The following is a 27586-nucleotide window of genomic DNA, read 5'->3' as shown; positions in this document are numbered from 1 at the left end:
CTTCCTGGCAGCTTTTGTCATGGAGGGATCCTTGGATATATGGAATTTGGAGGAATCTCAATTTTGACCATGGACACCTTGAGAAGAAAGAAGGTTCTCTTCCATTGGAAGGAAGGCACAGAGCCCCAGTGTTTCGATAGCAGGTGAGAGGCAGCTCTCAAGAAGCCAAGGGCAGCCAGACCATTCTGCCCTGGCTGCTTTCACTAGGGAGCAATCCTTGAATGTGTGGACTTTTGGAGGTGGAATCCCAATTTTGGCCATGGGCGCCTGGACAGGAAGATAAGTTATTTTTTCTAAGAAGGAAAGCACAGAGCCCCCGTGTTTTCGAGGCACATGAGTGCCAGTCTTCAGGAAGCCACGGCCAGCCAGACTTGTCAGTCCTGGCAGCTCCTGTCTGGGAGCTGTCCTTGGATATAGGGAATTCTGGGCACAGTTGCCCAATATTAGCCATGGGTGCCTGATGGAGATGGATGGTTTTTTCCATAAGAAAGAAAAGCACATGGTCCCAGTGTCTCAAAGGCAGATGAGAGGTGGCCCCTGGGTGGCCAAGGCAGCCAGACCTGTTCCATGTTCCCTTGATTTTGTGGGACCCCCACAGTGTCACAATGGTCTCCTTGGTTCCATGAGGCCCTGGAGTGTCACAATGTTCCCCTTGCTTCTGCAGTGTCACAATGGGCCCGTGCTTCCATGAGGCCTTGCAATGTCACAATGGCTTTGTGGTTCCACAAACCCTGATGTGTCACAATGGCCCCTCGGCTCCATGCGCCCTCGCTGTGTCACAACGGCTCCTCTGTGACACTGCGGGCTCCACAAGGTCACCATGGACCCTTGGTTCCTTGGGGCCCCCGAGTTCCACAATGGTCTCCTTGATTCCATGAGGCAGCACAGTGTCACACTGGCCCCTTGGTTCCATGAGGTTCCCCAGTGTCACCATGGTGTCCTTGGGCCTGCATTGTCACAGCTGACCCACGGTTCCATGATGTTCCATGCCGCAGCGCAGCAGGAGCTGCCGAAGCCACCGCCTTTCCAAGAGTGTCTCAGCCAGGAAGGACGGACAGCTCTGCACACCAGACGCTCACGCTGCCCTGTGTCATTTGAATGTCGGCGGAGAATGAAAAGGCAGGAGGGGTTCTTTGTGTGGAGTTCCAGTGGCAGTTTATTTCAACTATACACTGAAGGCGTCCAGGGACAAAGAACACACAATACAGACTGGCCCAGGGCTATATAGGGAGACAGTGGGGCAGAACATCAAACCTGAGGGCCAGTGGGTTGAGGGAGCAGGGGTGGCACAGAGGAGGGACTGAAGAGCAACAACCAACACAGATTCAGGGGAGGAACAGCGAGGGACGGGGGACCAATAGGGAAAGCAGGAGTGGGGACCATTCTGGAATTGGGGAGGAGACAAGGGATGATGTAACTAAGGAATGTAGAACTTTCAAGAAGTGGGGAGGGAAAAGGAATAACACAACTGAAATGATTAACATAAAGGTGCAAGGATTTTGGGAGAACATGTCTCTATACCATTATAACTTAGAGGGGAGCCTCCTCCAAGGCATCCCAGCCGCATCGTCCCCTTCCTCGGCTTGGGATGCAACAGCTCCGTAGTGTCACCGTGGTGTCCTTGGACCCTCATTGTCACACCTGACCCATGGCTCCATGAGGTTCCCCAGTGTCACCGTGGTCGCTGTCAGAGTCTGGATGAGATCGATGTCCCGAGACCCCTTGGGATGCTCGGAATGCCCGTGTGGGGCCAGGGCCGGGTCAGGCCTTGGTTTGTGGTGGGACAGAGCCCCGCCCCCAGCCCTGGCCTGGCACAGCTGTCAATCACACAGCAGGGGCAGTGCTAACCCAGCTCTGATTGGCTGAGCTGTCAATCAATCACACAACAGGCAGGCTAACCCAGCTCTGATTGGCTGAGCTGTCAATCAATCACACAGCAGGCTGTGCTAACCCAGCTCTGATTGGCTGAGGTGCCAATCAATCACACACCAGCAGCTGGTGCCTACCCTGACTCTGATTGGGCAATCAGCTGGCAGTCCCACCCCAGGGGCGGGCCCATGGAGGCCCAGGGGGTTAAAAGCCGGAGCTCGAGGCCAGCCCATGGTCTGGATCCGGCCTTCTGCTGGGGTTCCTCTGTTGGTGACGCTGGAACCCGAGCAGTTGGTGCCTGTGTGTGTGTCTTTCTACAGATCTTGTGCCTTTCTGTTGTTCCCTATTTCTTCTCCTTCTAATCCAACTTACCTGGAACATTTTTAGGTAACTTATCATCTTAAGGCTTAAAGGTTTTTAGGTTAAATGGGCTAATTTAATGAAGTTAATGCGATGATAAGGGTTTTACGTAGAACAGGATGTTGTATTAAAACCTTAGCCAAAGTTTCTTGATTGTCTATATTTTGCCAGTAAAATTTTTTGTCATTTTGACCGCTTAGCTCCGTTGGTTAGAGCATGGTGCTGGTATCACTGAGGCTGTGGCTTCAATTCATGTATGGGCCATTCACTTAAAAACTGGACTTTATGATCATTGTGAGTCCCTTCCTGACAAGAATATTCTTTGCATCTGGCCATGGTGAGAATATCTGGTTGGTGTTTCTCCTGTGCACCAAACTCAAGTAAAGGAGCCTTTGGTGACCCCCAGCATTTCAGTGTTCTGGGGTGTTACAGCCCTGCAGGCTCACAATGGCCTCTTGTTTCCATGAGGCAGCACAGTGTCACAATGGCCCCTTGGTTCCATGGGCCCAACTGTGCCACAGTGATCCCTTGGTTCCACAACTTCCCACAGTGTCACACTGGCCCCTTGGTTCCATGAGGATCTGCAGTGTCACACAGGTTTGTGACATTTGTCCTTGCTGCCCCTCACATCCCACTGCCCCACAAACAGCCCCGAGCCACCCGTGAGGGACAGGCCCTGCTGTGCCAGGCTGGGCTCAGGGCTTGGCCTTTCTGCTTCCCCCAGCCAGCCCAGGCCTTGCTCAGCATTGCAGTTCCCTGCTCTGAGCCTTTGGCTCCCTGCAGTCCTGGCCTCAAGGAGCTGCTCTCACCAGTCCCTGGGGAGCCTTTGGCAGTGCCTGCCCTCAGTGGGGCCCAGTGATGCTCCAAGGGACTTGGAGTTTTACTTCTGACTCCTTGGGCAGCTTCTTCAACATTCTCTCAGTGCCTGAGGGTCCTGGATTCAGCCCCGAATCCAAACGTTCAAGTCTCCAGGGCTTGTGCAGCTTATTGGAGTCAGTTTGGAGATCTGTTATAGAGGAAGATTTCAAAGTGCACCTCATGACTTCTTTTCTTTAATCAAGTGAGTATTTTTTATTTTACCGTTCAGAGAAGAGCTGATAGAAGCATTCCCCAAGTGGTCTTGATGCTGAAGGTCTCCTTAGGAGGTCTGGGCATGTAGAAGAATGAGCCCCTTGAGGGCTGACCCTGTTTGGACAAGCTGCTCCTCAGCCCCAGCCTCACCACGTCTGACATGGCCCACCTGGCACTGACATCCCTGTGCCCTGCCCCAGAACCTTGTCCCTGAGCTCTGCAGCTCCATGTCCCAGCCCAGTGCACCGTGTCCCACCTGCTCTCCTCAGGGCTCTGCCTGCACACAGGCCCAGGAGAAGTTTTCCTCTTGGGAAGGAAAGAAGGGAAAAGCCTGAGCAGGTTTCCTGAACAACAAACCCCACTCAGGAAGCACCTGCTCAGTACAGGCTGCCTGGAATGGTGTCACCTTTCTACAAGGGACAGTGTGACCAGAAATGATCTCTGGAAGCAGAATTCTCTGAGTCTCCCAGCTGAATTCTCTGTCCCTGTCCCTTCCCTGGATCTCTGTTGCAGATGGAAGCTGCTGGTGCCATCCTCACCATTAAGCTCTATGGAACTAAGGAGTGCATGGTGACCCAGAGGGGCTGCATGGAGCCAATGGCCCATGGTGACACTGCCCATCCAAGGACGCCATTTGGACACTGTGGAAGCTCATGGAGCCAGGTAGGCCATTGTGACACTGAGGAACTTCATGCCACCAAATATCCATGGTGACACAGCAGGGCACCACGGGAACCCAGGAACTGCTGTTGGCAGTGCAGAAACTCATGAAACCAGGGGCCCTTGTGGCACTGCAGAACCAACACAGCTGCTGCACCTTGTCCCCTGGCCCTGCACAGCTCCTTGGGAGGCACGGCAGGAGCAGCACCCTGGGAGCCTCGGGAATGCCCCTCTGGCATCCATGGCACACGCTCCCAGGGGCTGGAATTCCAGTTCCCAGCCAGGAAAAGATCTTCCTGCCCCCGAAGGCAAAACTCTTATGGAAGAGCCAGAAGCCAAGTGGAGCAAGATCCTACAGTGACATTTCACTGCCAGCCTTCATAACTTCACCCATGGTGGTTGTAGCTCCTGGATTGGGAATGAAATCAGGGCAGGGTCTTTGGTGGGAGCTGCCCTGGGTCAAGGGGGACACTGAGACTGAAACAGAGCAGGCAGAGAAAGGCAGTAGAGAAAGGAGGACATAAACACAAACAGCGAATGCGATGGAAAGAAGTAATATTGTAGCTTTATTTCCTATCAAAATACAATTTCCTCCCTTTCTCACAGACCTCCTCCCGGTGTCATTCAGCAGGGCTGTCAGAACGTTCTTCATTCTGAGTGCATGTTCCAGGCTGCAGCCACAAGGAAACAGGGAATGGGGACTTTCCTGATCCTGGGGAGTTTGACATCCTCAGCTGAGGAGAAGAGGAGGCACCAGAAGGAAAGGACAGCTGGGCTTCACCCTTCCTCAGGAAGCAGCTGCTCCCACAGGGATGTGAGGTCTGATCCCAGAGCCCCAAGGGTCACATTCAGGGCTGCCAGGGAATGCTCGCCTGGTACTGAGGGGCAGCGTGGGAGCACCTGGATCTTGGAGCAGCCAGCTGCCCCCCATGTTTGGAGGTGCCTGAGGAGGGCTGGGACGATGCCAGGGACATCCTGCAGTGACATCCCCCCTGTCCTGCTCTGCGTGCGCTCAGTCCCAAACCTGACCCTGATCCTGGTCTCAATCTCACTCCACATTTAGACACACTCACAGTTCTGTATTTAATCTCATCCCAGTGCCAGACTCATCTAGCCCCAGACCCAATCCTAGCCCGAGCCCTAAAGCCAATCCCATGTCTAACCTTAACCCCAATCCAGCTCTAATCCAAATTTCAGCCCCAGCTCCAACCCCAGCCCCAATTCCAGCCCCCTCCTAAACCCTCAGCCCCAAATCAAATCCCAGGTTCAGCCTTTCTGAGGGTTTGGGGGTGTCTCTGTCCCTCTGACCCTGATGATGTTTGGGCGGGGTCACAGCAGGGCTGAGAGGGACAGAGACCCCCCCCGGCCTCCCCAGGGATGAGAATGTCAGAGAGCCCCCCCAGCCCCGAGCACCCTCAGCAGTGAGAGGGACACAGAGCCCCTGGTCCCCAGCCCTGCACAAGCATTCCCTGAGGCCAGAGGGATCGAGAGCCCCCGAGAATTCCCCAGGGTGAGGGGACAGATACTGCCCCGAGCACCCCCTGGCACAGGGTGAGAGGGAGGGAGACCCCCCGGGCATTCCATGGGGTGAGAGCAATGGAGACCCCCTGGGCAATGGCCTGGGCTGACAGGGACAGGGACAACCCATCCAAGGCCCTCCCAAGCATCCCCCAGGGTGAGAGGCACAGAGACCCCTCGAACATCCCCTGGGCACCAGACAAAATAAACTCTGCAAAAATCAAACTAAACCCTACATAAAATGCCTTAAGGAATACTTGCCCTTCCCACAAGTCACTTGTGATGGAAATGCAAACAAATCCCAAACACGAATAAACCGACAATAGAAGCAATTCTTTGGCAATTGCAAATCTCATCAGTTCCTGCACAGCTCCAGCGCAGCTGCTGGCAGGTTCTGATAAAAGAAAAGTGGAAATTTGGCCCAATACAGTTTATTAAGAGGAAGGAAAGCTCTGTATAGCTGTCACAAAGGTGACAGGGACAAAGAGAATAATGATTCTGACATTTGGCAATGCCCCCAAACCTGTGAATTCGGGAATTATTTAGGAATTTACCCCCCACCCCGAGCAGGGATTGCCTCACTGTTTCAGGTGACAATGTAAGATGTCACCAAAAGTGTGTTTTCAGTCACCATCTTCATGAACTGTGATAAACAGGTGGGGCAGTGTTCTTTATCTCTGCCATGACTCAGCCCTGATAACGCCCTCCAGGGGCCATCTTCTGTTCATGGGCCATTGAGTGTCACTGCAGGACTGATAAAATTACAGCATCCCATTGTGGGATGCTCCGCCCAGGGGGAGGAACCAAGCATTCCTGCCTGCATATAATCTCACCCTTGCAACACTAGGAGCACCTTGCCTACTGGATTCCCAGAGGACAAGAGCTCCATCAGCACCACTGGACCTTCAGAGGAAGACCAGACCCTTCTACAGGATCACTGCTTTGACAGAATCACGTTCATCACTGCAACAGGACTGCAGCCACCATTTCATCAGACTGCTACCACCACCCTGCCCAACGGGGTGTCAGGTTATATCCTGACTCTGTCAGATTAAGCCAGTGTTTCTGGATCATTGCCGTGATCCTAATTTTCTTATTAAATTGTAATTCCGACATAAATTCTCCCCCTGCTTTGCTCCAAACCAGTACAAAACTCAATGTGTGCACCATTTGTTTTCTTCCCAGAACAGAATTTCCCATCCCCAAACCGTCGCCACATGGAGGAGGAGGCTGCAAGGATGAGGAAGGAACCCTGGGACACCCAGGCAGGTGAGGAGGAAGTCAGTGCCCCTTTCTCCCTCTCTCCTGCTCCATCTCCCAGCCCAGCACAGCCCCCGGCTGCAGGACAACCCCACTGCCGACGCCGTCCTGCCGGGGACGCCCTGGGGGGATCTCCTTCCCCTTCCCTCTGGCACAGAGGCAAATCCCATCCTCTCCTTGTCCTTCCTCCCCCAGACAAGGAGCTGAGGATGGAGACCAGGGAGGACAAATCCCCACAGGAGAACCTCGTCGAAGATGCTGTTTTGAGCAGCTCCACAGTGCAGGAATCCAATAGGGAGGAAAATCCCCAGAGATCGCACAGGAGGAGGGGCTGCAAACCCAGCCCAGGGTGCTCTGAGGAGGAAAGACCCACCCTGTACCAGGAAGGTGGACAGAGCTCCAGCCAGAGCTCAGAGCTGGTGGTCCATGAGCAGCTCCATGATGGGGAAAAGCCCTACAAGTGCTTGGAGTGTGGGAAGAGCTTCAGGTGGAGCAACAACCTGATCTGCCACCAGATGATCCACACCGGGGAATGGCCCTATGAGTGTGGGGAGTGTGGGAAGGGCTTCAGCTGCAGATCCAAACTCGTCATCCACCAACGCATCCACACTGGGGAGAGACCCTACGAGTGTGGGGAATGTGGGAAGAGCTTCAGCCGAAGGTCCTACTTGATCCGCCACCAGATCATCCACACTGGAGAATGGCCATACAAATGTGGGGAATGTGGGAAAGGCTTCAGCCAGAGGTCCCAACTGATCATCCACCAAATGATCCACACTGGGGAGAGGCCCTATGAGTGTCCCCAGTGTCTGAAGAGGTTTCAGAGCAGCTCCCATCTCCTCCGGCACCAGCGGATTCACACCGAGGAGAGGCCCTTCCTCTGCCCTGACTGCGGGAAGGGCTTCAAACACAACTCCACCCTCGTCACCCACCAGCGCATCCACACTGGGGAGAGGCCCTACGAGTGTCCCACATGTGGGAAGAGCTTCTTCAGCAGCTCTGCCTTGATCAAACACCAACGGACCCACCGCTAAGGTAAGCCCCCTGCAAGTGCCCCAACTGCAGGAAGAGATTTGTGCACTGCTCCAACTCCATCCTCCATGGGAGGACCCACGTAGGTCAGAGCCCTGGTGACCCACATTCCCTGTGATCCATGTTGAGAAAACACCTGGCTGGTTTTCATTTTGGTTTGGGCTTAGTATTCTTCCAATCTTCATCCTTTAAAAACACCTGAAATAGGACCAAAAAGAAAGACATTTTTCAGAGATGTCTAAAGTCTCACCATTTCACAGCTAATTTAAGGTGAATTTCTGGTTTGGGAACATATTATGGAAGATTTGTTGGCCCTTGGGGGATTTTGGGCAGTGTTCTTCATCTCTCTGCATTCCAAACAACAAATAACAGTCCCACTGAAAACAACGCAATCTTACCCCAAAAAGTCTCAATCCCATCTAAAAATGGCTTGTTCCCACCTCAAAAAAACCCAATCCCATGCCAAAATTACTCAGTTCCTTAGCCTCTAGGGTGAGATGGGGTTGGAAGGAGATTGGGAGAAGTGGGATCCAAATTTGGAGCAGTGGGATTGGGGTTGTGTGGGACTGGGTGGGTGGGATGTATTTTAGCAGTAAATAAAACTTTCATAATTATTGATTCCTGTCCCATTAATTTTCCATCAGTTCTGGATTGTTTTTCAGAGTGCTGCCTTCTGAGCTGATTGTGTTTGTGTTCTCTTTTCTCTCCTGCCTTTCTTTGCCTGCTCTGTTTCTCTCTCAGTGTCTCCCTTGACCCAGGGCAGTTCCCACCAAAGACCCTGCCCTGATTTCATTCCCAATCCAGGAGCTACAACCACCATGGGTGAAGTTATGAAGGCTGGCAGTGAAATGTCACTGTAGGATCTTGCTGCACTTGGCTTTTGTCTCTTCCATAAGAGCTTTGCCTTCAAGGGCAGGAAGATATTTTCCTGGCTGGGAACTGGAATTTCAACCACTGGGAGCGTGTGCCATGGATCCCAGAGGGGCATTCCCGAGGCTGCCAGGGTGCTGCTCCTGCTGTGCCTCCCAAGGAGCTGTGCAGGGCCAGGGGACAAGGTGCAGCAGCTGTGTTGGTTCTGCAGTGCCACAAGGGCCCCTGGTTCCATGAGTTTCCACACTGCCAACAGCGGTTCCTGGGTCCCCATGGTGCCCTGCTGTGTCACCATGGATATTTGGTGGCATGAAGTTCCTCAGTGTCACAATGGCCTACCTGGCTCCATGAGCTTCCGCAGTGTCCAAATGGCCTCCTTGGATGGGCAGTGTCACCATGGGCCATTGGCTCCATGCAGCCCTGCTGGGTCACTGTGGACTCCTTGGTTCCATGAGGTTCTGGGGGTGTCTCCATGGTCTCCTTCAATCCACAGTGTCACAATGGACCACATAAAACCTTTATCATGGCATTGACTTCATTAACTTAGCCCATTTAGCCTAAAAACCTTTAAGCCTTAAGATGATAAGTTACGTAAAAATGTTCCAGGTAAGTTGGATTAGAAGGAGAAGAAATAGAGAACAGCAGAAAGGCAGAAGATCTGTAGAAAGACACACACACAGGCACCAACTGCTCGGGTTCCAGTGTCGCCAACAGGGGAACCCCAGGAGAAGGCAGGATCCAGACCATGGGCTAGCCTCGAGTTCCGGCTTTTAACCCCCTGGGCCTCCATGGGCCCGCCCCTGGGGTGGGACTGCCAGTTGATTGTCCAATCAGAGTCAGGGTAGGCACCAGCTGGTGTTGATTGATTGACAGCTCAGCCAATCAGAGCTGGGTTAGCACCGCCCCTGCTGTGTGATTGATTGACAGCTCAGCCAATCAGAGCTGGGTTAGCACCACCCCTGCTGTGTGATTGACAGTTGTGCCAGGCCAGGGCAGGGGGCGGGGCTCTGTCCCACCACAAACCAAGGCCTGACCCGGCCCTGGCCCCACACGGGCATTCCGAGCATCCCAAGGGGTCTCGGGACATCGATCTCATCCAGCCTCTGACAGCGACCACGGTGACACTGGGGAACCTCATGGAGCCATGGGTCAGTGGTGACAGTGAGGGTCCAAGGACACCATGGTGACACTACGGAACTGTTGCATCCCAAGCCGAGGAAGGGGACGATGAGGCTGGGATGCTTAGGAGGAAACTCCCCTCGGAGTTATAATGGTATAGAGACATGTTCTCCCACAGTCCCTTGCACCTTTATGTTAATCATTTAAGTTGTGTTATCCCTTTTCCCTCCCCACTTCTTGAAAGTTCTGCATTCCTTAGTTACATCATCCCTTGTCTCCTCCCCAGTTCCAGAATGTTCCCTTCTCCTGCTTTCCCTATTGATCCCCTGTCCCTCGCTGTTCCTCCCCTGAAGTTCTGTTGGTTGTTGCTCTTCAGTCCCTCCTCTGTGCCACCCCTGCTCCCTCAACCCACTGGCCCTCAGGTTTGATGTTCTGCCCCACTGTCTCCCTATATAGCCCTGGGCCAGTCTGTATTGTGTGTTCTTTGTCCCTGGACGCCTTCAGCGTGTAGTTGAAATAAACTGCCACTGGAACTCCACACAAAGAACCCCTCCTGCCTTTTCATTCTCCGCCGACATTCAAAAGACACAGGGCAGCGTGAGCGTCTGGTGTGCAGAGCTGTCCGTCCTTCCTGGCTGAGACACTCTTGGAAAGGCGGTGGCTTCGGCAGCTCCTGCTGCGCTGCGGCATGGAACATCATGGAACCGTGGGTCAGCTGTGACAATGCAGGCCCAAGGACACCACGGTGACACTGGGGAACCTCATGGAACCAAGGGGCCATTGTGACACTGTGCTGCCTCATGGAATCAAGGAGACCATTGTGGAACTCGGGGGCCCCAAGGAACCAAGGGTCCATGGTGACCTTGTGGAGCCCGCAGTGTCACAGAGGAGCCGTTGTGACACAGCGAGGGTGCATGGAGCCGAGGGGCCATTGTGACACATCAGGGCTTTGTGGAACCACAAAGCCATTGTGACATTGCAAGGCCTCATGGAAGCACGGGGCCATTGTGACACTGCAGAAGCAAGGGGGACATTGTGACACTCCAGGGCCTCATGGAACCAAGGAGACCATTGTGACACTGTGGGGTCCCACGAAACCAAGGGAACATGGAACAGGTCTGGCTAGCTGGGGCTCCTGGGGACCACCTGACAGGTCTGGCTGAGCTTGGCATGTCAAGGGCTCCTTCTCATCTGCCCCTGAAGCACTGGGGCTCTGGGCTTTCCTTCCTATGGGAGAGAACTGTCCTTCTCCAGCGGCCTATGGCCAAAAGTGGGATTCCTTCTCCAAATTTCCTTATATACAAAGATTGTTCCCAGACGAAATCTGCCAGGAGAGAGAGATCTGTCTGCCTAGGTGTATAAAATTAGGTCCTCCGGGGGTTCCCTGGGTTCCCAGCCAGTCCGGAGAGTGATCCTCGGCTGACCGGTCCGCAGGGAGGGGTAGATGTAACCCGGAAAGCTCCACCAAATAAAGACGAGACGTCTCCCGAGCAGCAGGATCCGAGAAGTTTATTGCAAGGAGCAGCAACCTCCCGAAGGAAAAGCTGACTTCGGGAGCCCAGCACCCGGGCGGGACCGAGAATATAAGGGCAGAGGGATAGGAGTGGCTAGGGCACAAACCAACCAATGGGTAAAGGGTAGAGGGGAGGAGACGGGATGGGGTGACATGTAATGAACCAATCGGGATACAGGAGAGGAGTGGCATTCTAACAGGGTCCAATGGGATTAACAGAACAGAAGAACTTTCTAGAACTGGGGAGTGTGTTAAGCTTTGACAGACAGCCTCAACTGGGGAGGGAAACAGCATGTGATTGACAATTTTGGCTATATTGAAGTTGCCTCCCAAGGGAGGGCGGGGACCCCTCCCACAACTCCCCCTTTTTGGTTTATTAAAAAAACATTTCCCATTGTCCTAGTTAACAATTTCTTAAAGATGGTTAACGCAACAGAAATTAAGAAAATTATGATTAAAACCCAAACTAAACCTTTAACAATTGGAATGGCCCACCCAGGAACACCCCATTGAGAAAAGATCTTGTTCACAGCGTCCACAGCCCCAGTTTCAGTCTTTAAGTCCTTCACTAACGCCTGGATCCGCTGGATGCTGGACTTTGCCAGCGTGACCCAGACGTTCTCTTTGGGCTGTGGTACGATCCAGCTTCCTGCTAGGTGACTGCTGCAGGAAGCCGGTCACTGCAGGGTGTTCTGGCTGCTGCGACTGCCATTCTGGGTGGACCAAAGTCTAATAAATAGACATATAACGGAAATAAGAATAGTGACCCCTTTGAATCCCCATCCTCCCCCGTGTAAATCGAAATAGTAACAAAACAGGAAAACAAAATCAGGTCAGGTATGAGGGAAGAAGGGGTGAGGAAAGTGGTAGGACGGAAAAGGGTGAGGGATGGTAGGGGATGGGGTCAGAGGGTAAACAGTCCAAGCGGGCGGGAAATGCAGGTTCGTTATTAAGGTCCTGATGGCGGTATTGGCTGGTCTAGTCGTCTTCCTTTTCCTTCGACTCCACGCGACGGCGGTTTCTGATGGAGCTGGCGTCTCGGGGGAGTGTTCCGGGGGTTGGCTTTCTGTAGGGATGTCCTCCCGGTATGGTTTGATGAATTTTCCGGGGATCCACCTGGGGCCCTGTTCTGTTGAAACACATCCATACCCTCTCCCCCACGTTATTAGAGGGTATGGACCTTTGATAACTTTAGACTCAGGGTCTTTTATGAGCACAGGAGGCCTCTCCTTCAACTGCGCCCTGGTGTTATTATGGAAATGGCGCAGGATCGGGGGATTTGGCTCACGGTCTGAACAGTTCATGAAATTGAGAACGTACAGGGCCTTGCACAACCTCTCTACAGGGCTCGTGGTGATGGCCGAATCGTTTTGTTGTTCTAATAATTTTTTAATTTCCTGATGTTTTCGTTCCACGATTGACTGCCTTGTAGGGTTGTGTGGAATTCCAGTAACATGGTCAATGCCCCATAGTTGCACAAATTCCATGAACTGTTTGGACACAAACCCTGGTCCGTTATCAGTCTTTATAGTTTTTGGGACACCCAGAGTGGAGAAAGCCATATATAGATGTTTTATAATGTCTTTGGTTTTTTCCCCCGTATGTGTGGAGGCGAACACTGCCCCCGAGAATGTGTCCACCGACACGTGGAGATATTTGAGCCGCCCAAAGGAAGGAAAATGAGTAATGTCTGTCTGCCAGATGTCCAATGCTCCCAGTCCCTGGGGGTTAACCCCCGTCGCTACTGATGGTAATGCGTGGGACTGGCAGTTGGGGCAGGTGGCTAAGATGGCTCGCGCCTGCTCCTTAGAGATCTTAAATTGGCGGCATAGAGCTGGAGCATTCTGATGGTAAAAGGCGTGGCTCATCTTAGCCTGCATATGAACATCTGGCAGGGTGGGTGCCAAAGCTGCTGAGTTTGCAGTGTTCACTAACATAGCCAGAGTGTCCGCTCTCCGGTTGCCCTCGGTGATGTCTCCTGGCAGGTCTGTGTGTGACCTAACATGCAGAATATGATAAGGTTGCTCTCGGTGGGAGATCAGCCAAATTAGTTCTGAGAGCAAGCTATAGAGCGTTTTGTTTTGAATTTCTTTGAGCAGGGCATGTTCGGCCCGCTCTGCTATCCCAGCTACATATGCCGAATCAGTTACCAAATTGAAAGGTTGTTGGAATTTTCTGAAGGCTCTCACAACCGCTGCAAGTTCAGCGATTTGGGGGGATCCCTGAACTATTTGGACGTCAGATTCCCACTTCTGACTGTCCGGGTCCTTCCAAGTGATCACTGATTTGTGGGATCTTCCTGACCCATCAGTGAACACTGTGAGAGCATTTTTTAATGGTATTTTGCTTTTAAAAATTTTTGGGGCCAGATATAAAGTGTCTTTAAATAATTTGTGCTTGGGATAGTGTATCCGAATTTGACCAGGATAGCTGTCTACTGAAATCTGCAAATTTTCATTTGTTTGTAATAGGAAATCTAATTGGTCCAAATTTAATGGTAAATAAATGCATGCTGGGTCACACGCTGCGAGGGTCCGGAGGCGCTGGCGGGCCTTAATGATTAGTTTAGCCATGATTTCAGGAAATGTTGTTACTGTCTTGGCGGGTTGGTGGGGGAGGAACAGCCACTCGATGATAAGGAGTGGGTCTCTCTGGCTGTCGTCCCACTGGAATAGCAGGGCGTGTAAGTTGGGAGACTTACCCAGGATGGCACACTGGATTGGGAGGGACCGCGCGACCCGATGCGCCTGGCGGGACTTGATAGCAGCTGCGACTCTCTCCAAGGCCTCACGGGCACCCGGTGTGAGATGTCGTGGGGATGCCAGGTCACCGTCGCCTTTCAGCAGGTGGAAAAGTGGCGACAGCTCCTCTGTGGTGAGTCCCAGGAGAGGTCGGATCCAGGTGATGGTACCGCAAAGCTGCTGCAGATCCCGCAGGGTCCGTGGGTCGTCCTTGATGACAAGAGACTGGGGCGCGACGGTCCTTCCCGTAATCAGGAAGCCCAGGTATTTCCAGGGGGACGACAGCTGGATCTTATCTTCCGCAATTTGAAAGCCCGCATCTTTGATGGCTTTAACTGTCCTGTCTAAGGCTGCTTGTAGATATGTTGAGCTAGCAGCACAAATCAAAATATCATCCATATAGTGAAGGATGATGGCCTCTGGGAAAAGGCGACGAACTGGGGAAAGGACCTGTGCCACAAAGGTTTGGCAGAGCACCGGAGAATTCTTCATTCCCTGGGGCAGAGTGGTCCATTGATACCGTTTGTACGACTCACCTCGGTTGATAGACGGAACCGAAAACGCGAACCTGGGAGCATCTCCGGGGTATAACGGGATGTTGAAGAAACAATCCTTGATATCAAGGATTGCGAGCTGCCAATCCCGGGGCAGCATAGAGGGAGAGGGAAGGCCCGGTTGCAAAGGTCCCATATCTTCAATAACATCATTAACCCTGCGTAGGTCTTGGAGCAGGCGCCACCTGTCTTTGCCGGGTTTTTTAATAACAAAGACAGGTGTGTTCCAGGGGCTGGTGGAAGGTATTAAATGCCCCAGGCGCACCTGCTCCTCTACTAGTTCGTTGAGCGCATTAAGTTTTTCGATTGGCAAGCGCCACTGGTCCACCCACACCGGTGTATCAGTTTTCCAATTAAGCGGTGGGGAGGTGCGCTCCGCAGTGGCCCAGACTAAAAATCCCACGCAGGGCTAGGGATGTCGAGACGGGCACCCCATTGGGACAATACGTCCCTGCCTAATAATTTGATGTTAGATGCAACCACAAAAGGCCGAATTGTGGCAACCTGGCCCTCCAGCCCCTCTACACACACGAGGTGCTTACTGCGTCGGGAATTGACGGCTCCTCCCACGCCGGAGATTGTGCCACAAGGGGACACTAACTCCCAGTCGCGCGGCCACTCTGCCTGAGGGACAATGGTAACGTCCGCACCGGTGTCTGCCATCAGGTCCAACGAAATGTTTTTCCCCTGAAAGATAAAAGTAGTTTTAATGATAGGTCTTTGTCTGCTAACGTTCTGAATGAAGAAAGCAGAAGGGTCTTGATCCGTAGGAAAGTCTGATAGAATGTTGCAGCCAGTGTCATTGAAGTGCATATGATCGGTAGGAAAGTCCGATAGAATGTTGCAGCCAGTGTCCCTGAAGTGCATGTGTAAGATGTAGCACAGAGCTAAAGGAGACCCTCTCGGCAGAGAGAACGGAGGATGATGGCACACCACGGAGACGTTGAGCTCTGCCCCTGGCTCGAAGTAGACGACCTCCGGGATGATGGTGAGGTCGTCCGGCGTGCTGATGGAGTCCCCAATGAACAGCACTGTGACGGGGTGGTCACAGTATGGTGGCGGCAGGAATCCTACCGGGACACGGACCAAGTCCTCATCCGGAAACATAATGTGGATGGAACTCCGGAGGACTTGGCGGCGGGCACTGTTCAGTTGTTTAGTCCGTCTGAGGAGTCGGAGCCCGTCCTCCTGGCTGCGGATGTCCGGAGAAACGTGCCGTTGGGGCAGTGGTTTTCCGGGAGCGATGGCAGCGCAGGGCGTTGGGATGGGCCATTTGTTGTCGTAGCGCGGCCCCTCAGCGCGCTCCGCCTCCCGTTTCCCGGCCGATGATAACGAGGATTCCTGTAAGGTGGTCTCGGGGAGGGGTTATAATGAGGGTAGGACCTCTCTGGTGGCCAGTGTGGGCAATTGGCTTGTATATGGCCCAGCTGGCCGCAGCCGAAGCAGCGCGTGTTCATGAGGTCCACCACTGCCTCCCCCACACCCCTGCTCACCGCAAACGCCACAGTCTGCTCCATCGATGCCGCTTTTGTGCACGCCTCGACCATCTTGGCGATGGTCGGCTCCGGATCCTGGGGGAGAGCTCGCAGGATCTTCTTTGTCTCCGGGTTAGCGTTGGTCAAGGCCATCTTACGCAGCAGTTCTTCTCGAGCCTCGACGTTCTCAATCTGCCGGTCTATAGCCTCCTTTAACCTGTCAATATACTTAATAAAAGTCTCATCAGGGCCCTGGAGGATAGATGTGAAGTTCTGGAGAGGGGTGGTTCCATCAGGTATTTTTAGTAGGGCCTCCTTCCCAGCTTCTCGGATGTCATTTAGCAGGTTGTCGGGAAGGAGGATCTGATCTTCTGGTTTACTAAATTCCCCTTCCCCTGCCAGCGCCTCCAGGCCCTCGGTGCCATCTCCCAGCACCTCCTTGAGGTCGTATTTAGTTAGAATAGGTTTTAATAGCTTTTTCCAATGTATTTCCCACAGAAGAAATTCTGTGGGGGACAGCACAGCCTTTGCTATATATCGAATGTCATGCTGCACCAAAGTATGTCCAGTAAAAGTAAGGTCCAATATGTTTTTAAAAAACGGGGAATTTCTCCCATAGTCCTTGGCTGCCTTCCTCAATTCCTTCACCTCCGTATATGGCAGCTGTTCCCACCGCGGTTCCTTCCCCCTCTTAAGCCTAACCGGCGCCGCGATTGGGCCTAGATCCCTGGCGAGATCTAGGTCCCCATCCCTAATTGCCTTGGCCCTTATCCGGGCCCAGCCCTCCCCTGGCTTGGTTGTTGGCCGGGGGTCGTCACTGTCCTCATCCTCTTCCGAAGATGAGGCAGGACAGGCTAGGGCTCGAAGCCTCTCCCTTGCCGGTGGGTCCTGGTTATGAGAGACCCTGCAGGCCAAGATGGCCTGCTTCCGGCAAGGCCTACTTCCGGTTCCGGTAGCGTGGGAACCGGAAGTGGCAGGAGAGGGGGCGTGGCTGGTCCACCCACTGGGGCATGGCCTGACCCACCCACTGGGGCGTGGCCTTCTGGTAGGCCTGTCCCACCCACCAGGGGCCCGCCCAGGGGTGTGGCTAGGGAGGCAGGATGGGAGGGTCCCGACATCACCGAGATCGACGCATGATGGGGGGCGGGACCCGACGCGGGGGCGGCAACCGACGAAGGGGGCGGAGATGGTAAAGTGGCGGGAACCGGAGGGGTTGAGGAGGAGGAGGCGCCATTTTGTGTCTCAGGGCAATCGGCCACGAGGCCGCCGCCATTTTGAGGTATTATTAAAACAGAACTGGAACTGGGAGTAAAACTGGGGTTGGGGGCATGAGGATCGAGGGAATGGATAGGGCTCGTGCTGGGGTGGCCAGTCCCAGCACAAGAGAAGGACAGAGTGGAACGGGAGGCAGCAGGGAGACGGTAGCAACCCTGTGCCTTATTTTGGCAGGATCTATCTCCCGATCCAACCTTAGGGGAAATGGGGTTAGGAGCGAGGGGGGCGGAATAAGGGGTAGGAAAACCAGGACCCGAACTTTCCCCTTTTTGTTTAACTAAATTAAAAATAATATCATAAATAGGAAAAAATCTCCCGACCCTAAAATTCCCAGAAACTTGTAAATCATAAATATAACGCCCAACTTTTCCCCAGAATGAAATAGAAAGAACATCCTCAGTAGAGGCATCTGGAAAATGATCAAAAATGAAAATAACAAAAGATTTAAGGACCCGCTTATTAAAAGAAACATTCCCGAACTGAAGGGTAGCTTTAACTTGGCAATAAAAGTCTCGTCTTGCAGGGGAGAGGCGGTTACCCATCTCCTCACTGCAGAAGAGAATCCCCACCCGAGCAAAGGAGAAAAGGAAAAGATAAGAGCCTGCGTCGGCTGCTCTCCTCGAGCAGCTGCACTCACCCAACTACGACGCGGCGAAAGAAAAGGCTGAGGCGGGGTAGTGGAGCTCTGCTGGTGTCGTGGAATCCGGGGCTTCCCTTGAAGCTGCAGGATCGGATGTCCACGACTTGTCAGCAGATCCAGGAGATAGGAGTCTTCTTAAAACAGAAGAACAGCTACTCCTGGGATTGGCGGCGAACGGCGCTTGTAGTCCCACAGCGCAGGGTCACAGATCCTCACGCGGCAGGAGACGCTCGTCGGAAACCGGGGCAGCGATCACCGTGTTCGCGGCGCCAATTGTATAAAATTAGGTCCTCCGGGGGTTCCCTGGGTTCCCAGCCAGTCCGGAGAGTGATCCTCGGCTGACCGGTCCGCAGGGAGGGGTAGATGTAACCCGGAAAGCTCCACCAAATAAAGACGAGACGTCTCCCGAGCAGCAGGATCCGAGAAGTTTATTGCAAGGAGCAGCAACCTCCCGAAGGAAAAGCTGACTTCGGGAGCCCAGCACCCGGGCGGGACCGAGAATATAAGGGCAGAGGGATAGGAGTGGCTAGGGCACAAACCAACCAATGGGTAAAGGGTAGAGGGGAGGAGACGGGATGGGGTGACATGTAATGAACCAATCGGGATACAGGAGAGGAGTGGCATTCTAACAGGGTCCAATGGGATTAACAGAACAGAAGAACTTTCTAGAACTGGGGAGTGTGTTAAGCTTTGACAGACAGCCTCAACTGGGGAGGGAAACAGCATGTGATTGACAATTTTGGCTATATTGAAGTTGCCTCCCAAGGGAGGGCGGGGACCCCTCCCACACCTAGGCAACCCAGGAGCCACTTCTCATCTGCCTTTCAAACACTGGGACCATGTGCTTTTCTTTCTTATGGGAAAAACCATCCATCTCCACCAGGCACCCATGGCCAAAATTGGGCATCTGCCTCCAGAATTCCCTATATCCAAGGATAGCTCCCACATAAAAGCTGCCAGGACTGACAAGTCTGGCTGGCCTTGGCTTCCTGAGGGCTGGCACTCAGGTGCCTCTGAAGCACTGGGGCTCTGTGCTTTCCTTCCTAATGAAAAGAACTCATTTTCCTGTACAGGCACCCACGGCCAATATTGAGATTCCACCTCCAAAATGCCCTCTGTCCAAGGATAGCCCCAAGATGAAAGGTGCCAGGACAGACAGGTCTGGCTGGCTTGGCCTAAGGGTGGCCACCTCTCATCTTCTTCCAGAACACTTGGATTTTGTGCTTTTCTTTCCTATAGGAAAAAAAACATCCATCCTGACCAGGCACCCATGGCCAAAACTGGGATTCCACCTCCAGAACTCCGTACATCCAAGGATTGCTCTGAAGTGAAAGGAGCCAGGACAGACAGGTCTGGCTGCCCTTGGCCTCCTGGGGGCTGCCTCTCACCTGCCTCAAAACACTGAGGCTCGATGCTTTCCTTCTTATGGAAAACAACCATCCCTCTTCTCAAGGTGTCCCTTGCTTTCAGATAAAAGCTACCAGGACAGGGAGGTCTGGCTGGCCTTGGCCTCTGGTGGCTGCCCCTGCCACACTGGGGCTTGATCCTTTCCTTCCCATGGAGATCACAGTGACACTGTGGGGACCTCATGGAACCAAGGGGATCATTGTGGCACCACTGGAGCCCATGGAACCAAGGGGCCATGGTGACACAGCGGGGTTTCATGGACCCAGAGACCATTCTGACTCTGTGGGGCCTGATGGAACCATGGAGACCATGAGGACCCTTCAGGGCCTCGTGTCACCAAGGGGGCATTGTGACACCTCAGGGCCTCCTGGAAGCAAGGGACCATTGGGACACTGTGGGGCCCCATGGAACCGAGGGCACATGGAACAGGTCTGGCTGGCTTGGCCTCCCAGGGGGCCACCACTGGAATGCCAAGGGCTGCCTCTCATCAGCTTCTGGAGCACTGGGGCTCCATGCTTTCTGTGCTATGGAAAAGAACCATCTGTCTTTTCAGGTGCCCATTGCCAAAATCGGTACTCTCCCTAAAAAATTTCCTATGTGCAAGAGTATCTCCCAGAAAAAAAAAACAGCCAGCTCTAGCTGGCCTTTGCTGGCCACCTCTCATCTGCCCCTGAAACACTGGGGCTCTGTTCCTTCCTTCCTATGAAAAAGAACTGGCTTTCGTGTCCAGGGACCATGGCCAAAATTCAAATTTGGCCTCCCAAATTCCGTATATCCAAGGATTGCTCCCAGACAAAAGTAGCCAGGACAGACAGGTCCAGCTGGCCCTGTCCTCTGGTGATTTTCTTACACTATGAGCTGAATGTTTTCATTTGAAAACAGCTTGGAGAGGGCCCAGAAATGTCACAAGATGGGGGTTTGCACCGTCAGGCACATGACCACCAAATATGGACAAAGGAGCTCAGTGCTCTGTGCTGTTGTGGTGGTTTTGCATCATGGAAGTGATGTCCAAAGAGAAGCTACTAGCAGTTTCCTCCATGTCTGACAAAAAAACCAAACAGTAATTAGCTTTGAGAATTGACAATCTGTTAAACCAGTAAGGAGACTGCAGACGCCTCTGTGAAGACACAAGTTAAAGACGGAGAAAGCCTGTCTGGGTCTCTTTCCCTTCTGGGCAGCACAGAGGTGCCAAGGCCGGGCCAGCCCCCGTCTGGGCCGGGGCGGGCCGGGCGGCTCCTGCCGTGGGGCCGGGCCCCTTCCCAGGGAGCCCGCCAGGCCCCATCGGCTGCCGGGCAGGGGAGGGGAGGCCGCGGGGCCGAGGCCGGGCCGGGCCGTGGCTGCGCTTGCTGACATCTGGCCGCTGCCGAGCCCTGCCCCGCCGCCAGCCCGGGCCCAGCCAGGATCCGCCGGGCCCCAGGAGCAGCCCCGGGCCGGGCCGGCTCGGCCAAGCTTCTGCCGCCCTTGGGCTTGGCCCGCAACCAGCGGGCAGGGCCAGGAGAAGCCATCGGCCCCGGCCGTGCTGCTGCTCTGCTCTGGCCTGGCTGCTGAGATCCTGGCCCTGCCCCCAGCGCCGCCCAGCCTGACACAGCCCCAGCGCAGCCGCTGCACAAACCTCCATGCGAAAACAGCTCCGGCCGCAAGGACCCAGCCCGGCCGGGCTCACGCAACCATCTGCAGGCCCCGCCTGAGATATTGACTCTTCCCGTGCTTCCATCCTCCCTCCAGTGAGAGAAAAGGACAAAGTGCAGGCACACACAGGAGCAACGTGAAGACACCCAAGTCAGTGAAGAGGAAGTTGAGTCCCAGATGGGAGAGATGAGGAGATGCCTTGACCTTGGAGCTGAAATCCTCTGCTAAAGCTATGGAGAAGGGTGGAATTGATCCATCAGACTCTCTTTTTCCCTATAACACATTCAAAATATGGGGAGATGACTTGTTCAGTAAAGGCCTCTATGCTAGAGCAAGCAAATGTTGCAGTAGCTGTGATCCCATGAGAAGTTTGAACACTGAAAGAGACCAGAGTGATGAGACCTTGTGCCCTCAGGGAGAGAATAAGACCTCTGTTCCCAGAGATGAAGATGATTTCAGAAATAGATGAAGAGAACCTTTGCTCTGAAACACCTCATCTTTAAACAAATACCCCATAAGTTGGCATGGCCCATAAACACAGCTGTGGGAAAAGCTGTGAAAAAATGAGAGGGACCTCACGATTGCAGATTTTTCCAAGTGGCTGCTATTAATGGAAATTGAGAGCCACGAGAGAAATGTTTTCTTACGGAGAAGTCTTCATAGCATGAGAGATTCCTCTCCCTAAGTGAACTGAAGAAAGACTATTCTAGAGGTGGAAAACTGACTGAAAATTTTAGGCTTTCTCTCTTTAGATTGTCAGGTTTTATGGAGAGAGGAAGTGTTCTGAAAGTTTTGTTCTGATTCTTATTCGTCTTTCTTTTAGTTAGAGTTAGTAAACTTTTCTTTGTCCCCTTTTAATGATTTGAGCCCCCTTGGCCTTTCTCCTAATCCTATCTCAGAGCAGGAACTGAATAAGTATATTCTAGTGAGTGCACTGGTAATTAGCCAGCACTGAACCCACCACACTAATTAATGCATTGGCAGAGAAATCTCAAGTTGGTGAAACAATGAACTCCACTAGAGCAGAGAGAAATCAAGGCAGAGCCATGGTTTGTCAGGACTTGCTTGATCCTAATGAGCCCCGTGGTGCATTTGGAGCTGAGCCCTGGAACCTCAGGGCCTGAGAGGAGATTGCACAAACCTTTCCAGGAGTCAAAGGCAGACAAAAACCCCAAAGTTGCTGGAGTCTCAAAGAATAAATGGTACCCACAAAGGTCCCTCCCCAACACAGGCTCCACATGGACTCCTTGAAAGAGAGAATTGGAGGCCAGGATGTCACAAAATCTTGTCAGAGACTCAAAATGGCACAAAAACCTCTCAGTGTGGAAAGGAAAACCCAAAGTACCTGAAAAAAGTTGAGTATCTCAAAGTATTAATGAGCCCCACTGAGTGTCAGTACAAAGCTCTCAAGGGACTTGTTAAAGCAGATAATTGGGGCCATGATTGCACAAACCTCTCACAGAGTCTGTATCCAAAGGGAAACACCAAGTACCTTAAAAGAACTGAAGTACCTTGAAGCATTAATGAGCCCCACTGAGTGTTGTTCCTGACCAAGCCTCTCCAGGGACTAATTACAGCAGATAATTGGAGGCCATGATTGCAGAAAGCTCTCAGAGACTGCAAGGCAAAAGCCAAAGCCAAAGTCCTTTGAAAAACCTGCAGTCCCTGGGAGCACTGTGGAGCCCCCAGGGCCATTGCTGAGCAAGGCTCCCCAGGGACTCCTTCCAGCAGATCCTTGAGGCCACTGGGATGTGGGCTAGGGGGGGATGCTGAGGGCAGGACAAGGGGCTGACAGTGCCCAGCCTGGCTGGGGCTGTGCCAGGAGGCCCCAGGGCCTCAGGACAAGGTGTCTCCTGACAGCCCTTGGTGGCACAGACCCTGCTGTGCCCCAGGCCACCAAGACTTGGCTTCTCTTTGTCCCCACCTGTCATCAGTGCCTGCAGTTCTCTGCTCTGCCTGGGGCCTGGGGACACTTTCTCAGTCGTGTCCCTCAGTGGGACCCATTAAAAGTCAAAGAAACTTTGGAGTTGGATTCTGACTTGGAGTTCTGGAGAGGTTTCTGCAGCTGCCTCTCAGGGCCTGATGTTCAGGGCCTGAGCACAAAGCCCCAGAGGCTCATTCAAGTCCTTGTGCTGTGTCTGTGCTGCTGAGCTGGGCCGGGCTCCTGGCACAGAGGGTGATGCTGGTAAGCAAGCAGAGCTTCAAAAGCACATTTCTCTGGATGAGCAGCTCTTCTCCCAGCCCAGCAGGGCTGGGGCACTGCCTGCAGCCAGCGCGGGCACAGCCCAGAGGCACAGAGAGCTTCAATCAGTCAGGGCTGGGAAGGTGCTGAGAAGTGCCTGGGGCAGAATCACTGCCAGCCCTTGGCACAGGAACCTCTGGCTGCAGGACAATGCAGCTGCAGCTCCTGCAGTGATCTCCTCAAGCTGGAACATGCCAATGCCCACAGCCCCTGTGAGTACATTCTCTGATGGTCTCTTGTGCAGAGCAGCCAGGGGTGCCCAGGGCTGTCCTGCAGAGCAGGGTCCTGCAGCCCAGGGCGCTGTGCTGGGCCAGGGACTCTGCTGCCTGCCAGGGACAGCTCTCAGCCGGCCCGGGGAGCTGCTGCCAGCGCTGGCCAGAAGCTGTGGGGGGAAGGAGCCACCCTGAGCAGGGCAGGTGCTGCTGCTGAGAGCTGCTGGCTGGGGCAGGGCTGCTCCCAGCTCCAGACCAGCCTGGGCACAGCTCCGGAGGACACTTCCCAAAGAAGGAAAGCCTGGGATTGCTGTAAAGATCAGGAGCTTTCCTGAGAATGTTTTCAATTTCCTGCTTGGAGCAGGATGGGAAAGTTGGGGTGGTGACAAAAAGATTTTTGCTTTTGACATATTTTTATATATTTATAGCTCTATAGATTACTATTATATAGTTATAAAACTATAATCCTTACTTTACGCTATTAAACTCTTAATTAACTCTATTAAACTACTATTATATACTTCTATTACTATATTCCTTAATTAACTCTAGTGCATTTCCTAACCTTTCTCTTAGTATTTAGAACACTAACCTGTCTAAGTACATTCCTGAAATACCACATAATCTTATTATCAGGAAGAGGACCTACAAGAAGAACATCTGGGGTTTTGACCAGAATGTGAGCAGTCATAAAAAAAAGTGGGGCAAAGAAGTCCTTGGACCTTCTTAAATGGGTGAGTTAGGGGTGTGTAACTTGGACAACTGAATCCCCTATTGGATTTTCCTGTTAAATATCCTAATTATTCAACCTTTATAAATTGTTGAAATCAGGAGCCGATTGTGCCTCATCCCCACTGGGACACCTGGAAGCTTCCAATAAAGGTCTGGTTTTTACTTTACTGTTCTAACTCTGTTGCAAGGGTTTGTTTGTTTGTTTTTTTTTTCTCATTTAGTCATAGACTACAGGGGAGTAAGAGAAGCAGAACAGGAATTGTAATGCCAGAATGACAGAACATTCTGAGTTGAAAGGGACACACAGGATAATCAAAGGAATGTTTGAACATTTACAGAGACTCCAGAACTGTGACTTTGGGTGGTCAGTCTCTCTGCTGGCAGCCTCCCAAAGGGTCTTCAGCCACTGCTCAGCCCTGGACAGCAGCAGCATCACCTTGGCAGGGCCCAGCAGGGCTCTCCTGAGCTGCCCTTGCCCAGCTGCACACAGACCCTGCCCCAGCCAGGGCCCTGCACACAGGCAGGTTTCTGTAGGGCCGGGCCGAGGGCACACGGGCTGGGATGGGCTCTGTGAGCGCTGGCAGGGACAAGGCACCTCTCAGGAGGGAATGTCCAGGCCCAGGGGGATGCTCGGGGAAGGAGAGGGGGCTGAACAGAGCAGTGCTGGGGGAACAAGCCCATCCAGCCCCTCACCTTCCCTCAGCCACAGGGAATCCTTTGCCTCTCCCATCTCTCAGTGGCAAACTCTGAGTGAAGCACGAATGCTGGGGATGTCTGACCTCAGAGAGGCAGCAATGATGTGTGGGCCGGAAAACAATTCCTGAAACCAGCTCATGCAGATGCTACCAACCCTTTCTGCATTAGAAGTCATTCCCCTGACAAATGCTGAATATCCAGCCTTGTCCCTCTGCCACATGGCAAAAACCCAGGGCAGCTCCTGGGATGGCTCCTTGAGAGCCCCCACGCACAGCCCTGGCTGCTCCTGGCACACTCAGCCAGCACAGCTGGAGCTCAGGCAGGGACTTGGGTGAAGGTTTTCCCAGAGCAGGAACAAGGGTGGGTGAGTCCCAGCAGGACAGGCTACAGGGAATGGCCCAGGTTTGGCTCCAAGCAGCCTCTCCTGACTTGTCCCTGTCCTTTCTCCATGAACAGGTGCCCATGTGCAGCCACAGCAAATGTCCAACAGCAGCTCCATCAGCCACTTCCTCCTGCTGGCACTGGCAGAGACGCGGCAGCTGCAGCTCCTGCACTTCTGCCTCTTGCTGGGCATCTCCCTGGCTGCCCTCCTGGGCAACGGCCTCATCATCAGCGCCGTAGCCTGCGGCCACCACCTGCACACGCCCATGTTCTTCTTCCTGCTCAACCTGGCCCTCAGCGACCTGGGCTCCATCTGCACCACTGTCCCCAAAGCCATGCACAATTCCCTCTGGGACACCAGCACCATCTCCTACAAAGGATGTGCTGTTCAAGTTTTTCTGATTATCTTCTTCCTTAGAACAGAGTTTTCCCTCCTGACCATCATGTGCTACGACCGCTACGTGTCCATCTGCAAACCCCTGCACTACGGGACCCTCCTGGGCAGCAGAGCTTGTGCCCACATGGCAGCAGCTGCCGGGGCCAGTGCCTTTCTCACTGTTCTCATGCACACGGCCAATACATTTTCCCTGCCCCTGTGCCATGGCAATGCCCTCAGCCAGTTCTTCTGTGAAATCCCACAGATCCTCAAGCTCTCCTGTTCCAAATCCTATCTCAGGAAATTTGGCCTCATTGCCATTAGTGCCTGTTTATCATCTGTTTGTTTTGTGTTCATTGTTTTCTCCTATGTGCAGATCTTCAGGGCTGTGCTGAGGATCCCCTCTGAGCAGGGACGGCACAAAGCTTTTTCCACCTGCCTCCCTCACCTGGCCGTGGTCTCTCTGTTTGTCAGCACTGCATTGTTCAGCTACCTGAAGCCCCCCTCCATGTCCTCCCCATCCCTGGATCTGTCCCTGTCAGTTTTGTACTCGGTGGTGCCTCCAGCTCTGAACCCCCTCATCTACAGCCTGAGGAACCAGGAGCTCAAGGCTGCAGTGTGGAGACTGATGACTGGATGGTTTCGGGAACATTAAACTGCTGGCCAGTTTCTGCCAATCACTTACAATAAAAGTCATCTCTGATACTTGTTGGTTTCATGTTGGAGCTTCTTTTTCTTAGTATTGATTTTAAATATTTAGATGAATAAAGAAATGTCACTCCTTGTGCCATTTCTCATTTTGTTTCCCTCCACCTTCCCTGTGCCCACAGACTATGTCAATGAGGGGCTGTGCTCTCAGTGGCTTTAAAGGAACTCCAGGATCTCCCAGCAGAGTTTTCTGCAGAGATGCCCTTTTGTTGCCTTCTCTGGAGCTGCAGCAGCAATGTCTGTGTGCAGAGCTGGGGGCAGATCAGTGCTGGCACAGCAGCTGTGCCCAGCAGCAGCAGCAGCACTTGGTGTTGCCAGTGCTGCTCCCGTGGCCCTGCCCCGCTGCCCTGGTGGCCCTGGTGTTGCTGCAGGGCCTGAGTGCTCTCGGGGCCGGGCACAGTCCTGGGGGTGGCAGTGCCGGGGCTGCAGCAGGGACAGGCCATGGGCACTGCTGGGGCAGCGCTGACGCCTCAGGCCAGGGCCTGGGGGCTCCAGGCTCCTTGCCCAGGCTCTCTCAAGAACACGGCCAGGCCAATGCTCAGCACAGAAAACCCCCGTCAGCAGCCCCAGGCTGGCCGTGGGCAGGCTGGGGGCAAACAGCACGGCTGGTGCTCAGCCAGGGCCCTGGGGGAGACGGGAAGGAGCAGCAGAGCAGGGGCTGATCCATCCCCAGTGCGCTGCACAGCCCAGGGCAGCGTCCCAGAGCGTCCTCATGGAGCTGCCAACAACATCCCCCCTCTGCAGCCCTGGCCTCTCCCCCAGCTCACACAGGTGCCGCATCCTTGCAGGCACAGACACGGCAGCGCTGGCTCAGGAGCCCCTGTTTGCATTGCACACAGCAGGCGGGAGCACCCCCGTGCTGGTGATGTGGGGACATGAACCTGAGGGAGCACAAATGCCATCAGCCCCTGGGGCCAGGAAGGGCTGGGGGACGCCAGGGAAAGCACTCAGCTTTGTCCTGGCCTCTGCACTCAGCCAGAAAGTTTGTTCCCATCAGCTGGGACTTTCCTGTCCCACTGCAGACGCTGTTGCTCAGAGCCAGGGCTGCCTGGCAGCCACTCCCAAACTGCCCTGAGCATTTCCTTGGCTTCTCCTCTGCTTTCTTTCCTCTTCCCTGCTACTAATTTCTTCCTCTTGCCCACCCCTGTTCCCTGCCCTGCACACAGCCCATCCCTGTTTGCCCTTTCCTCTCTGGCCCCACTAACCATTGCAGTTCCTGACTTGGCACCATGGGAACGTCCCTTGG

The 27586-nt window shown here is 53.6% G+C and overlaps 3 protein-coding genes and 1 pseudogene across 8 annotated transcripts in view; 2 read left to right on the top strand and 2 right to left on the bottom strand.

Moving 5' to 3' along the window:
* LOC128782904 (zinc finger protein 271-like) overlaps window positions 1-27586 on the bottom strand; it is a 510341-nt pseudogene that overhangs the window by 84488 nt on the left and 398267 nt on the right.
* LOC128782918 (zinc finger protein 436-like) overlaps window positions 1-27586 on the top strand; it is a 153641-nt gene that overhangs the window by 8327 nt on the left and 117728 nt on the right. The window contains exons 2-4 of one of the 2 annotated variants that reach the window (XM_053933443.1): window positions 6326-6507; window positions 6664-6747; window positions 6934-7965. In XM_053933443.1, the coding sequence (XP_053789418.1) occupies window positions 6326-6507; window positions 6664-6747; window positions 6934-7772 (1105 nt within the window). In that variant the 3' untranslated portion in view covers window positions 7773-7965. Of the gene's footprint in view, window positions 1-6325; window positions 6508-6663; window positions 6748-6933; window positions 7966-27586 lie in introns of those variants that run through there. The other variant, XM_053933442.1, reaches the window with a different exon arrangement.
* The window catches only part of LOC128782953 (olfactory receptor 14A16-like), a 45726-nt gene that overhangs the window by 6007 nt on the left and 12133 nt on the right, over window positions 1-27586 (bottom strand). The gene's annotated exons all lie outside the window — the stretch shown is intronic.
* LOC128782934 (olfactory receptor 14J1-like) lies at window positions 23235-26299 on the top strand. Of its 5 annotated transcripts, none has more exons than XM_053933490.1 (3): window positions 23357-24181; window positions 24279-24329; window positions 25332-26299. In XM_053933490.1, exons 1-3 carry the CDS (start codon window positions 24178-24180, stop codon window positions 26285-26287), a joined length of 1011 nt encoding a protein of 336 aa, XP_053789465.1. In that variant the 5' UTR covers window positions 23357-24177; the 3' UTR covers window positions 26288-26299. The 5 variants fall into 5 exon arrangements, with proteins under 5 accessions (XP_053789469.1, XP_053789465.1, XP_053789466.1 ...); XM_053933491.1 differs by having other exon boundaries at window positions 24279-24699; XM_053933493.1 differs by lacking the exon at window positions 23357-24181 and adding an exon at window positions 24518-24699 and having other exon boundaries at window positions 24193-24329.

This window comes from Vidua chalybeata (assembly GCF_026979565.1).
Source record: "Vidua chalybeata isolate OUT-0048 chromosome W unlocalized genomic scaffold, bVidCha1 merged haplotype SUPER_W_unloc_5, whole genome shotgun sequence".
In the NCBI taxonomy this organism is placed as follows: Eukaryota; Metazoa; Chordata; class Aves; order Passeriformes; family Viduidae; genus Vidua; species Vidua chalybeata.
The sequence above is the reverse complement of the archived record's forward strand: the minus strand, read 5'-3'. Positions and strand labels throughout refer to the sequence as shown.